This window comes from Mobula birostris, chromosome 11, assembly GCF_030028105.1.
Source record: "Mobula birostris isolate sMobBir1 chromosome 11, sMobBir1.hap1, whole genome shotgun sequence".
In the NCBI taxonomy this organism is placed as follows: Eukaryota; Metazoa; Chordata; class Chondrichthyes; order Myliobatiformes; family Myliobatidae; genus Mobula; species Mobula birostris.
The window spans coordinates 11,686,756-11,699,923 of NC_092380.1; the positions used below are offsets into that span (position 1 = coordinate 11,686,756).

General features: G+C 42.2%; 1 protein-coding gene across 4 annotated transcripts in view; it reads right to left on the reverse strand.

Moving 5' to 3' along the window:
* LOC140204813 (CCR4-NOT transcription complex subunit 3-like) overlaps positions 1 to 13,168 on the reverse strand; it is a 144,440-nt gene that overhangs the window by 19,192 nt on the left and 112,080 nt on the right. For all 4 annotated transcript variants that reach the window (XM_072271627.1, XM_072271631.1, XM_072271630.1 and 1 more), the window contains 3 exons: positions 7,315 to 7,457; positions 5,563 to 5,671; positions 4,146 to 4,302 (listed from right to left, as the gene is read on the reverse strand). In XM_072271627.1, coding sequence (XP_072127728.1) covers positions 4,146 to 4,302; positions 5,563 to 5,671; positions 7,315 to 7,457 — 409 coding nt within the window. The remainder of the gene's footprint in view (positions 1 to 4,145; positions 4,303 to 5,562; positions 5,672 to 7,314; positions 7,458 to 13,168) is intronic.

Sequence of the window (13,168 nt, forward strand, 5' to 3'; positions counted from 1 at the left end):
CTATTGTCAGAGAAGTACTTGCATAAATAGGTAAACTACCTTCATACAAGCAAGGACAGAAAACAGGGCAAAGTGAGTATACTTACTTATTCAGTAAGCTATGGGTCAAAGTATTTGGTGAGTACATTTCTAACTCTTCTGGCTTCAGTCTCATTGCTGTCTGTTCTGAAATTGTTAGGTTATGTGTGGGGTTGCATTCAAGAAAACAATGAAATGCCATGCTGCGGCCATCTGTTCCAGCACATCATGGCAGCGTTTTTAAATAGTCAAAAAAGCTCACTTTACAATTTAACTCTCACGCCGTTCACACTGACTGCGCGTTATAACAGCCGTACAGCAGTGCTTGCGCAGTACCAAGCAGAAGCAGAAAAAGCATTGTTGTTGTGGTGTTGTCATGACAGCGGTTTTAAAAAGCTCCGGTTACCCCGTATACACTACAATGGATATTAGGCGTTTTCAGATTTATTCAATCTGGAAGACAGTTTCTGAAAATCTCTGTTTTCGGGAGATGATAACGCCGTTTTAGTGTGGACAGAGGGTCAAAACAAAGAGAAAAAGCTTACTTTTCAAAATTATCCGGCGTAGTGTGGACTCTCCAAGGAGAAAAGGTCAAGTTCACTCAGCCTATCCTCATAAAGCATGCTCCCCAATCCAGGCAACATCCTTGTAAATCTCCTCTGCACACTTTCTACAGTTTCCACATCCTTCCAGTAGTGAGGTGACCAGAACTGAGCATAGTACTCCAAGTGGGGTCTGACCAGGTTTCTATATAGCTGTAACATTACCTCTCGGTTCTTGAACTCAATCCCACGGTTGATGAAGGCCAATACACCGTATGCCTTCTTAACCACACACTCAACTCGCGCTGCAGCTTTGCGTGTTCTATGAACTCGGACCCCAAGATCCTGCTGATCCTCCACACTACCAAGAGTCTTACCATTAATACTATATTCTGCCATCATATTTGACCTACCAAAATGAACCACCTCACACTTAAACAACAGGAATTCTGCAGATGCTGGAAATTCAAGCAACTTTGATGTGTGTTGCACCTCACACTTAACTGGGTTGAACTCCATCTGCTACTTCTCAGCCAAGTTTTGCATGCTATCGATGTCCCGCTATAACCTCTGACAGCCCTTCACACTATACACTACACCCCCAACCTTTGTGTCATCAGCAGATTTACTAACCCATCCCTCCACTTCCTCATCCAGGTCATTTATAAAAATCACGAAGAGAAGGGTTCCCAGAACAGATCCCTGAGGCACACCACTGGTCACCGACCTCCATGCAGAATACCACCCCTCTACTGTGTCTTCTGTGTGCAAGCCAGTTCTGCATCCACAGAGCAATGCCCCCTTGGATCCCTTACTTTCTCAATAAGCCTTGCATGGAGTATCTTAACAAATGCCTTGCTGAAATCCATATACACTACATCTACTGCCTTCATCAACGTGTTTAGTCACATCCTCAAAAAATTCAATCAGGCTCGTAAGGAACGACCTGCCTTTGACAAAGCCATGCTGACTATTCCTAATTGTATTATGCCTCTCCAAATGCTGTTTATTTTCCTAACAGAACTACTCTGCCTACAGTTAGCTTCCACCCTGATGGAAATCTTCATAAGTAAAAGCCCCGAATCAGGACCACATATTTAATTTCCTTCATTTTTTTGTACTATTGCTGCTTTTTGAGAATACAAAATGTTACATAGACAGCATCATACAACCTGCTGGAAGAAGTCAGTGCGTTGAGCAACTTTCGTGAGAGGAAAGAAACTCAACACAAAAAAACACTGGAGGAACCCAGGAGCTCAGGCATCATCAATGGAGTGAAGTGGTTGATGTTTCGGGCTGACACCCTTCATCAGAACAGGTTCTCAGCCCGCAATAATTTGTGTCTGCGCTTCTCTGGATTTCCAGCATGTGCAGAATCCCATGTCTTGAAGAAACTGTCGAGGTTTGGGGGCAAAACCCTGCATCAGGACTTCCCTTTCGCCAATGCTGCAGGACGCATTGAATTCCTCCAGCAGATTGAGTTGCTCCAGATTCCAGCATCTGCAGTCTTGTGTCTCCACGCATTAAAATTTGATTAAAGTTTGGTTTCTGGATGAAAAATAATCAATTGGACTGCTCTTCAGCACATCAAAACATCAAGGAAATAAAAGCTAACTTGCATTTAAAGGTCTGAGTCAGTCAACTATCTCCTCCTGGAGGATAAACTTTGAAGCAGGCTTCAAATCTGCTCCAGCATGCTGGATCTCGACACATCCTTACCAGACTGAAGGTGGCGCATCTGAGCAATAAATCTACTTTCTCTGTTCGTTTTTAGAATTGGGGCTATTTCTTCTTATCAGGAAAGTGTTGAAAATCCCTACCATAATGAAAGCAAGTTTTAGGTCTCAGAAAAAGATGACAAACTTAAATTTTACTAAATAACTTTTGAACTAACAGAAAGTTGTAAAGCCTGAATGTCTAATGACATGGCAGCTAAAGTTGCCACCTCTAGAGTTTGATCCTGACTGAGGTTGCTCTCTATATGGAGTTTAAATTTCCTAAGCACTTCAGTTTACTCTCACATCCCAAAGTCTTGCTAGCTGGTAGGTTCGTTGAATATAAATTATCCACAGGGTAGGAAGACCGAAGGAGAATCAGTCAGGGGTGCAATTGAGGCATGAGAGAAAAGAGGGAATGTGGAAAATGAGAATTATACTCAAAACCCAGATCAGTGTCCTCTTAGCTTATGTTCAATTCTTTGACAAAAATTGTTTCAATTATCTAGAGGCACACATCACTCAAATGTCCACTCCAAGGCCCAAGGACATCACTTGAAATTTTAAAATGAAGGTCTGCGATTGATTTAAAGTTGAGAATTACACAAAGAACATTGAGAAAGCGAGTGTGAAAAATGGAGGCATCTATGGGGAGGAATAAACTGTTGATATTTTTGACAGAGTTATACAAAGTTATGAGGGGTATAGATAGGGTAAATGCAAGCAGGCTTTTTCCACTGAGGTTGGGTGGGACTACAACCAGAAGTCATGGGTTAAGGGTGAAAGGTGAAATGTTTAAGGGGAACATGAGGGGAAACTTCTTCACTCAAAGGGTGGGGAGAACTAGCCGCCAGCACAAGTGGTGGATGCAAATTCAATTTCAATGTTTGAGAGAAGTTTGAATAGGCATGAGACGTATGGAGGGTGCAGGTCGATGGGACTAGGCAGCTTAAATGGTTTGGCATGGACTTCATAGGATAAAAGGCCTGTTTCTGTGCTGTAGTTTTCAATGACTATTTTGGGCAGAGGCCCTTCATTAGGTCCTGAGAGACAAAAGTGCTGATGAAGGAGCTCGGCCTGAAATATCAACTCTATTCCCCTCTACACATGCTGCCTGACCAGCTAAGTTCCATGAGCATTTTGTGCGCATTACTCTGGATTTCCAGCAGAATCCCTTAAGCTTATGAAAAATGGAGGCATTGTACCACTTCATTGTTGCAAGTTGTTATGGCCACTGTTGGTGAAAGCATCGATCTCTCCAAGACCCCAAAGGGTCCAAGTTTCAAACCCAGTTACACCAGTGAGACTAGCTACAAATTGCAGGATGGCACATAACAGAATGATAAAGAATTAGTTGGGCTGGAAATGCAAGAGTTCAGTGAAATATTGTTGACTGCCACTTTGTTATAAGATTAGCATTATTTGTCACATGTACATCGCAATATACAATGAAATGTATCATTTATGTCAAATCAAATCAGCAAAGATTGTGCTGAGCAAGTGTCATGCTTCCGACTCTCCAATTTTAACCGTATGTCTTTGTTATGTGGGAGGAAACTGGAGCAACCAGAAACCCACGTGGTGACAGGGAGAACATACAAACTCCTAACAGCAACGGATTCAACCCCAATCTTATAGCTGGAACCGTAAAAGTGTTACGCTAACTGCTAAGCTATAGTTCTTGCATAAATACTTGCAAGGAATATTCTCAATGTCAATGTTGGACCTTTGATGCCCATGGAAAGACAACCAAGTGTTTCCTTATTAGCATTCCAGTATGAAAGAGCACCAACTGTGGAGTTTATGGAAACCAAAAGTGTGCCAAATGTAGAACAGCATCAGCTGTCCATTTTAACTATCTTGAACGTACCTTCAGTTCCTGGGAGACAAATGGCAAGGGCCCATTCATCATGGCTGGTGTTGGCTTAAGATCAGAAAAGTTGGAGGCTTGTGTGTTGACTTGACTGGCTGCAAGTACAGGGATAATGCTTGTGGTACTGGCTACAGATACGCTGACTGGTTCTTTCCTGCATGACAGAATTAAAGCAATCATTCACAAAACAGATTAGAAGACCTAACAATAAGAAAACATTACATTAACACCAATCGACATGAACGTCAGGTTACGTTATTTAACTTGGATGCCTCATGAACAGTTTTCTGGTTCGTACATTGATCAGATGGTCCAGAATTCAGCAGCAAATCTGACAGTCAGTTTACTTTTGTAAACCTGCTCCTGGGATGCCAACAATGCAGCAGTTGCAAGACCACTCTTGACCAATCAGTAGTCTGCTAGGCCACCGTGAAGACATCACATGGCTCAAAACTACAGGCCCAAATGGATTACAAACAGTTCCTTTTCCCTCATGAATTAATAAATCATTTTTTTTTAAACTAACAACCCAACAATCCACTGATTACAAAACAGAAGTATAAATTCTGGAAATATGAAATATGGCAACTCAGACAGCTGCTGCAGGAGGGAACAAAGTTTATGTTTCTGATCAATGACACTCATCTGAGTTTTGAAGACGGACAATGATCTGAAATGCAACTTAACAGATGGTGCCTGACCTGGTAAGCAACCCCAATATCTTCAGTTTTTATTTTATTACAAACAGCTAAACACATTAAAACCAACTGCAACCCATCCGCCCAGCATCCTCTTTGACTTTTCTGCCATCGGGCAGGAGACGCCAATGTATAAAAACAAGAACAGTCAGGACAGGAAACAGTTTCTTCCCTCAGGCCATTAGGCTTCTGAACTCTCTGCCAAATAGCATTTGAAGTGTGACTGGTTAATCCATTCCGTACCACACAATATTAAATTTATGCACTTTTGTTTCTTTATTTACGTGTGATTCACCTGCAGATTTTATTCTTACCTTCATAAGTTATTATGCATGTGTACTACTGTGCCTTACACCCTGATACCCTGGTCCGGAGAAATGCTGTCTCACTTCTATATACATTATATAGTTATACACATTACATAATTATATGGTTATATACATGTATACAGTGAAATAACAATAAACTTGACTTGAACTTTGCAACCTTTTCTTTCCTAACCCAACAACCCCAAAGCAGAGAACTGAAGAGCCTGGGCCACCAAGAATCAAATTATTAAGTATTAAAATGATCAAAGAGAATAAGCACTGGCATAAATGGGCAAGGCAACAGCATTGAGAGGATTAACGAATCAGTCAGTTGTTCAATGTGCCACTACTGCTTCCCGCAGCACCAGTGAAGAGTGTAACAGACTGGACTGGTGCTCAGATACTCACACATTATTCTGGATGGGTGTTGTGCCACTTGGCTGACTGTTTGTACTAGAGGGAAGACTGTAGCTATTTTGATGTTCCACACTGTTCTCAGCAACAACAGCACTATAACCTGTAAAACATAATGCAGCTTATGTAGAAGGGTCCAGGATTAACTGTAGTGAAATTAGATAGGCTCAGTAGCAACACCTGGGGCTCTCTACAAGAATCCAATAAGGTAGCTACCACAATTACTTGGGATAGTTTTTTTTGAATGGGAAAACACCTTTGTTTCTTATGAATGCTAATGAATAGCATTTGAGAAACAGGAGTAGGGCATTCGTAAACATAGAATATGACAGCACAGTACAGACCCTTTAGCCCACAATGTTGTGCCAAACCTATAACCTACCCTAAGAATAACCTAACCTATTCTCCTATACAACCCCCTATTTTTCTATCATCCATGTGTCCAGCTAAAAGTTTCTTAAACGCCCCTAACACATCCGCCTCAACCACCAGCCCTGACAGTGCACTGCACAATGTAAAAAACTTACCTATGACATTCCCCCTATAATTTCCTCCAATCACCTTAAAATTATTCTCCCTTGTATTATCTACTTCCACTAGGAAAGTCTCTGGCTTCCCACTCGATCTATGTCTCTTACCATCTTGTTCACCTTTATCAAATCACCTCGCATCCTCCTTTAGTCTTTCATGGTTAATCCTTTACATCCACACAATTTTCCTGCACTAATTCCATTTATACCTGGAGTATACAACTGAGTCTTTATAGCAGTCTTGAGAAAAGAACTCCACAGATTTATCGCTGACTAGGTGAAGTCTCTTCTCATTTTTCTGACAATGTGACCCCTGGTTTCTCACACTCCCAGCCAGAGAAAGCATCAACCTTGTATCTGTCCCATTTAAACCTGGTTTCATTAGCACTCTATATATTTAGAGCAACATGAACTCAAATTCTCTTTCAAAAGGAAAACATACGATATGCTTAATTGCTTGCTGTGCCTGCACATTAAGCTTCTGTGACTCATCTACAAGGACAACCAGATCCCTCTGAACATCTTTCAATCTCCTCCCATTTGAAAGAAAATACTCACCTTTGAAAATGGAGCCTCATTTTCTACATTACACCCCATCTTCTAAGTCCTCATCCATTCACCTACATTCCCAATTCATCTTTGCCTCTTCTTCATCATCTAGCTTTTTATCACATCTTTCATTCTCATTTTAAAATTTTTGCACTTAACCACTTTTCAAAGTACAATTATTACAGCATTGTGGCAACATGATTGCCACTGAACACAGAATGGTCCCATAAACAATAACAACAAAAATAATCTGTTTTAGAAATGTTTGAACTTGCAATCATCTGCCTCAGAGGTGAATGCACTACCACCGAGCTTATATGCATTTTATTCAGGAAAACTGGGCAGTGGGTTTCAAATATTTAGCACACACTCAAAGTGAGGAACATCATGGGTCAGATGCAGTGTAAATCTCCCACCAAAAGTTTTTCCTTGAAGTGGAGGACGAGGCTATCTATTGAAGCATAGTGATGGATGTTCACTCTGCATCTAACCCATCTGACTCGACTGCAATTATTCCAAAATCATTTGACATGGGTCTAAATTCGGCCTTTGGATTAGTGGGAAAGGCACTGCACCACTTTGTCCCCACCAAATTTGCACCAATAATCCTCAGGAGTATACTTGCCAAGGCAGAACAAGTGCAGAGCAAGTGGACAATATTACATACTTGCAGTCCCATTTTGCTGCTTGCTGGTGGGAATGGGCACCGCATTGGCAGGTCTTGGCTGGAATGAGCTGGTGGTGTTGATTGTGGTGGTTCCTGCTGCCACAGCAGCTGCATAGGCAGAACCTGAGTTCGTCCCTTGCGTCCTGGAAAATAGGTACGAGAAAATCTTCAATGACACCCATTTCCTCAAATCACTGAACCAATCTGAACAAGAGCATCACAACATGCTTCGTCCTGAGATTGATCCAGGTTGCTGGTCCATCAACCTACTCTGCCCATTCCGATTCCTGCTAACTTAGACCACCCTCTTAAAGAAACAAATCTTTAGTCCATCAATGTTTTTCAGTTCTGTAGATCAGATGACTTGCAGTTTTAATCCATTATCTCGGATCAGCAGCAATGCTCATCTTTGCCTAACTGAATCCCAATGTTAAAGTTTTCTACCAACTCTCAACTTCAGTTTTTGCAGGGTTTTACAATCCAGAATGAAGTAATTCTCCCATCACCGCATCAAGAATCTGCTTTTAAGCTGGACTTTCTTGTTCTGATTGAAAATACGTTTTACTTACAGCTCAGTTTTGATACTCAGGAATTATCCTTACATTTCCACCCAAATATAATGTTTTGAATGCATATAAATCCAATCTCTGGTACCATCATATTAAAGCAGGAACACACTCACACAAAATGCTGGAGAAACTCAGCAGGTCAGGCAACACCTATGGACAGGAATAAAGAGCCAATGCTTCAGTCTGAAACCCTTTATCAAGAAGGAGACACCTCAGCCCAAAATGTTTGCTCTTTATTCTTCTCCATAGGTTCTGCCTGTTCTGCTGAGCTCCTCCAGCATTTTGTGTTACCCTGGATTTCCAGCATCCGCAGAATCTCGTGTTTTTATAGATTAAAGCAGCAATCTTTGATCTACTAAGGTTTTAGAATGGTACAAAATTCCGAAATATTATCACCATCCCAAATAGTAACCTCTTGTACACATTCATTAAATACCTCAAAGCCATTTTGGTATCTTTCCCAATAGTCCCATGAATTGTTTTAGGGAATGATAGATGCAAAACCCTTCATACAAGGACAGCTATACCAACACCATCAGCTCAGAAAGAGAGGGTACCAGGCAGAGTTCAAACATTTTCAAAGGAAATCATTGTCAATTAAGCCACATAGCTCCATAAACTACAGTGAGTTTCCATTTGCCTTTTCTAAGGCAAAAGGGAATTTAACCATTCCCGAAAGGAGCTTGTAATGAAGTACATTTACATTTTCTTTCCTCCTAATATTTGGCCTCACATACAGGTGGACAAGCTGGCAAATACTCTGCAAATGCTGCTCAGTAACCATCAAAACAGAAGCCAACCTGAATCTGGAGAAAGTAAGCAGGCATTCCTGGACACTTCCTAATCATGTCGTTGTGACAGTCTCTGCATCTTGGGTCTAAATGTACCAGAACACAGGCCAGAACCACACTAAGAACAACTGAATTTTATACTTATTTTTCTCTGGAAGTAGACAGTTTAGTTCTCAAATTTTTTAAAAATGCAGTGGAAAAAAAATGGGGGTGGGGGGAGGGTGCCCTTTTGTGTAGAGCTTCCAAAGGGACCATTAAATACAGTGGATTCTGGTTATTAGGACCATCAGTTAATCAGGCAGCTGCTTATTTGGGACAACTCTTAAAGAACAAAAAACCAAATCAAGAACATTGCCTGAATTCCCTTTGTTTATTTGGGTAACTATGCCACTTAAATGGGGCAGGAGACTAGCCGAACAGGTTCTAATTAGCACCAGTCGTGCGCACTTGTGAGGCCATTAAGACACTACACTGCTTAAAGAGAACCATTTTTAAATAGCATCAGGTGCATTTTCAAAAAGGTGATTTTTGTTTTGAACTGATAGTTGGCAAGAAATAAGCAACAAGACAATTCTGAATTTTTTTTGCCCACTTAAGTTTCAAACGTTCGGGCTTGGAGATCCCAGAAATAGGCGGGAGTGAAAATGAAACAATTTTACTACTTTAACAAGTTAAGAACTACGAAGAATTTGAATATATCTATCATCAGTCATCTTGAATGTTACAATGAAGATTTGGAGGATGCATTGTATGAAGGCGGTCCATTACCTGCACAAGGTGTCTGTGCTGAATTTGTTCATTGCGTATAGCGACTGAATTCCTACACGATACTGTTAGTAACTAATGCAGTTTTATAGTACTGTAGTACCAATGGTAGTATTGTAATTCGTTCTGTATTTCATTTAAATACGTAATGTGTTACTCAGTTTTCTTTTTTAATACCTTAACTATTTCTATTAAACTTTGGTTAATTAGGATAGCCACTTAATTGGGACAAAATGTACTGGTCCTGATGTGTCCAAACTAACCGGAATCCACTGCAATCCCTTTACAACTACAACAGCTGAAAGCTGCAGGCTTTCACTGTAGTAACACTTTTAGGTTAATTCAAACAGCTAGGGATTTCAGAACCTGTGGACCCAGGAATCCAGACCACCATGGAGCGAGTGAGGCAGCTGCAAGTTCAGGGGATGTCTGCATATCTCAGGAAACATGGCTGCCAGAAGGGAGAGGGTAAGGAAGTGACTGCAGGTAAAACTGAAATGCAGGGACATTAGCCCCTCCCTCCACTTCCCTACCATCCTCTTGGCCAACGTAGTCTCTGGAAAATAAAACTGAAGACCTCAGAGCAAGATTACAGTACCAAAGGGACATTAGGGACTGCTGTGTACTCTGCTTCAGAGACATGGCTCACCCCCAGGACTCCACTCCAGTCGCAGGGATTCATCGTCCACTGCATGGACCAGACAGTGGCATTAGCTAAAGGCAGATATGGCAGCATTTGATTCAGGAGTAACCCTCTGTGCTGCATAGATGTAGCAGCTCGCAATCCTGCTCCCCCAACCTTGAAGATCTGGTTGTCAAGTGATATTATCTTCCGAGGGAGTTCTCCATAGTAACAGTGTACATTTCACCCCTGACAAACATTAAGCTGGCACCAGAGGAGCTGAGCAGCATGGTCATCTGTCACAAGACAGCACACCCTGATGCCTTCATAATCAAGGGGAACTTCAACCAGACTAGCCAGAAGAAATCTGACACTATCACCAACATCTGACACACCATCACTTCAGTACTAAACCTGCAGAATCAGAGAAAATCCAACAGAATAACTGTAACAACATCAAAGATGCGTTGACAAGTCCGATCACCTGGCCATACTTCTATTCCTGGCAGAGACTGAGAACTTTACCACCAATGAGGTTAGTGAAGGTATAGTCAAAGGAGGCAGAAGACCGTTAACAGAACTGCCTTGTAGACTGGACCATATTCAGGAACGCATCTTCAGATCCAAATGAATATGCAACACCCACTGACTTCATCAGTACCTGAGTAAATGGCCGCCTGTTTTTAAGAACACAAGACTTTTCCCAAACAAGAAACCATGAATGCACCAGGCTGCTGAGGGCTATATCTGTGGGATTCAAGACTAGCAATCCAGAGTCATACATGTAGTCCAGGTTCAACTCACAAGGTGGCATCGTGAGAGCAAAAAGGTCATTCCGGGTGAAGTTAGAGATGCAATTGGGTGCATGACAGATGTGGCAGGGTTTAATGCATTTACTTCTTATAAGGCAAAACTTAATACCATAAATGGTAGCAAAGCTGCTCTTCCTTTATGCATGTTTTGAAAGAGAACAACACTACACTGGTGCAAATCCCCATAGCATCTGCCAACCCCATGAACAGCCTTGGAGGCCGATGTCAGAACATCCTTCAAGAGTGTGAACCCGAAATGTCAGGCCATTTAGTCAGCAGGGTACCAAAAAATCTGTGCCTACCAACTGGCTAGAGTGTTCAAGAACATCTTCAACCTCTCACTACTGCAGTTGGACGTTCCTACCTGCTTCAAACGGGCAGTGATCATATCAATATCTAAGAGCAGGGTGAGCTATCACTTGATAGCACTTACATTTGCTGTAATGAAATGCTTCGAGAGGATGGTCGATTAGAATCTACTCCTGCCTGAGCAATACTAGTCTATGGCGGACAATCTCACTGGCTCTCCACTTGGCTCTGGAGCACCTAAATAATAGCAAACCATATGTCAGATTACTGTTTATTGATTCAGTACAGTCATCCCCTCAGTACTAAACAACAAATTTCAAAACTGGGCCTCGGTACCTCCCTTTGCAACTGGATGTCCTTGTTAGGAGACCACAGTCGATGTGGATCATAAATAACATCTAACATTCAACACAGTGAACTTCACGGAGGCATACTTGGCCTGCTATCCTATACTCATCACTGTATGATTAAGCATAGCTGAAACACCATCTACATATTTGTCGAAGACACTTCTGATGTTGGCAGAATCTGAAATGGCAACAAGGTGGTGTAAGGATCGGCTGGTTGAGTCGTGTCACAATAACATCAGAAAGACCAAGGAATTAATTATAGATTCCAGGAAGGGGAAGTCAGAAGAACACACACCCATCCCCATCAAGGGGTCAGCAGTGGAAAGGATGAACAGCTTCAAGTTCCTGTGCATCAACATATCAGTGGATCTATGATGGGCCCAAAATACTGATGCAATCACAAAAGCACAACAGTAGTTCTATTTCCTGAAGAGTTTGAGATTTCACCAAAAGACTTTGTAAATTTCTACAGATGTATAGCAGAGAACACTAACTGGATGCATCACTGCCTGGTATGGAGACTCCAATACAAAGGATTAGAAAAAGCTCAGCAAGCTCCAGCACTCTGCATCATTGAGGACATGTTCAAGAGGTGGTGCCTTAAGGCAGTGGCATCCATCATTAAGAGTCCTCACCACCCGGGACATGCCCTCTTCTTGTTATCACCATTGGAGAGGTGGTACAGGAGCCTGAAGGCCCACATTCAATGCTTCAGGAACAGCTTCTTCCCCTCTGCCATCAGATTTCTAAATGGTTAATGAACCCGTTCCTCTTTTGCATCTTTATTTTTAAAAACATAGTAATTTGTCATGCACTGTACTGCTGCCACAAAACAAATTTCACAACACCTCAGTGATAATAAACCGGATTCTGAAATTGTCCATTAATTGGACAAGGTAATCAGTAGCAGTTCATTTATCATCCATCCCTAATTCCCCTGAAATCAGGTGGCAGTTAGCTGTGCGCAACAGGGGTGATTCTACAATCACAAACAGATCAGAACAATAACATACCAGATTTCTTTCCCAGCAGAACATTAATAGCGTCTGCTGGTCCTCGAGTCAAGGGAACTCTAATAAGCAATGGTACAGATTGTAACATTGAAACAGCGAGCTGTAACACCTCATATACCGTCTAGGTAGTCTCCAGCCCCTTGGTATGAACATAGAATTCTCCAACTTCCGGTAATTCCCTCCCCCTCCCTTCCCCTATCCCTGTCACTCTGCCCCCTCCCCCAGCTGCCTACCTCCTCACTCTTGGTTCCGCCTCCTCCTACTACTCATTGTGTTTTCCCCTATTCTTTCTTCACCTTCCTGCCTATCACTTCCCTGCCTCCCTTCCCCCACCCCTTTATCTTTCCCCTTACTGGTTTTTCACCTGGAACCTACCAGCCTTCTCCTTCCCACCCTCCCACCTTCTTTATAGGGCCTCTGCCCCTTCCCCCTACAGTCCTGACGAAGGGTTCTGGCCCGAAACGTCGACCGATCTTTTCCACTGATGCTGCCCGACCTGCTGAGTTCCTCCAGCGTGTTGTGAGAGCTGTTGGTCTTCCCTCTCACTACTGTGGGAAAGATATCACTCCCGCAACAGTGAGAGAAGGAGTCTGTCTGTCTGAGCTGTCGAAGTGATGGAATGG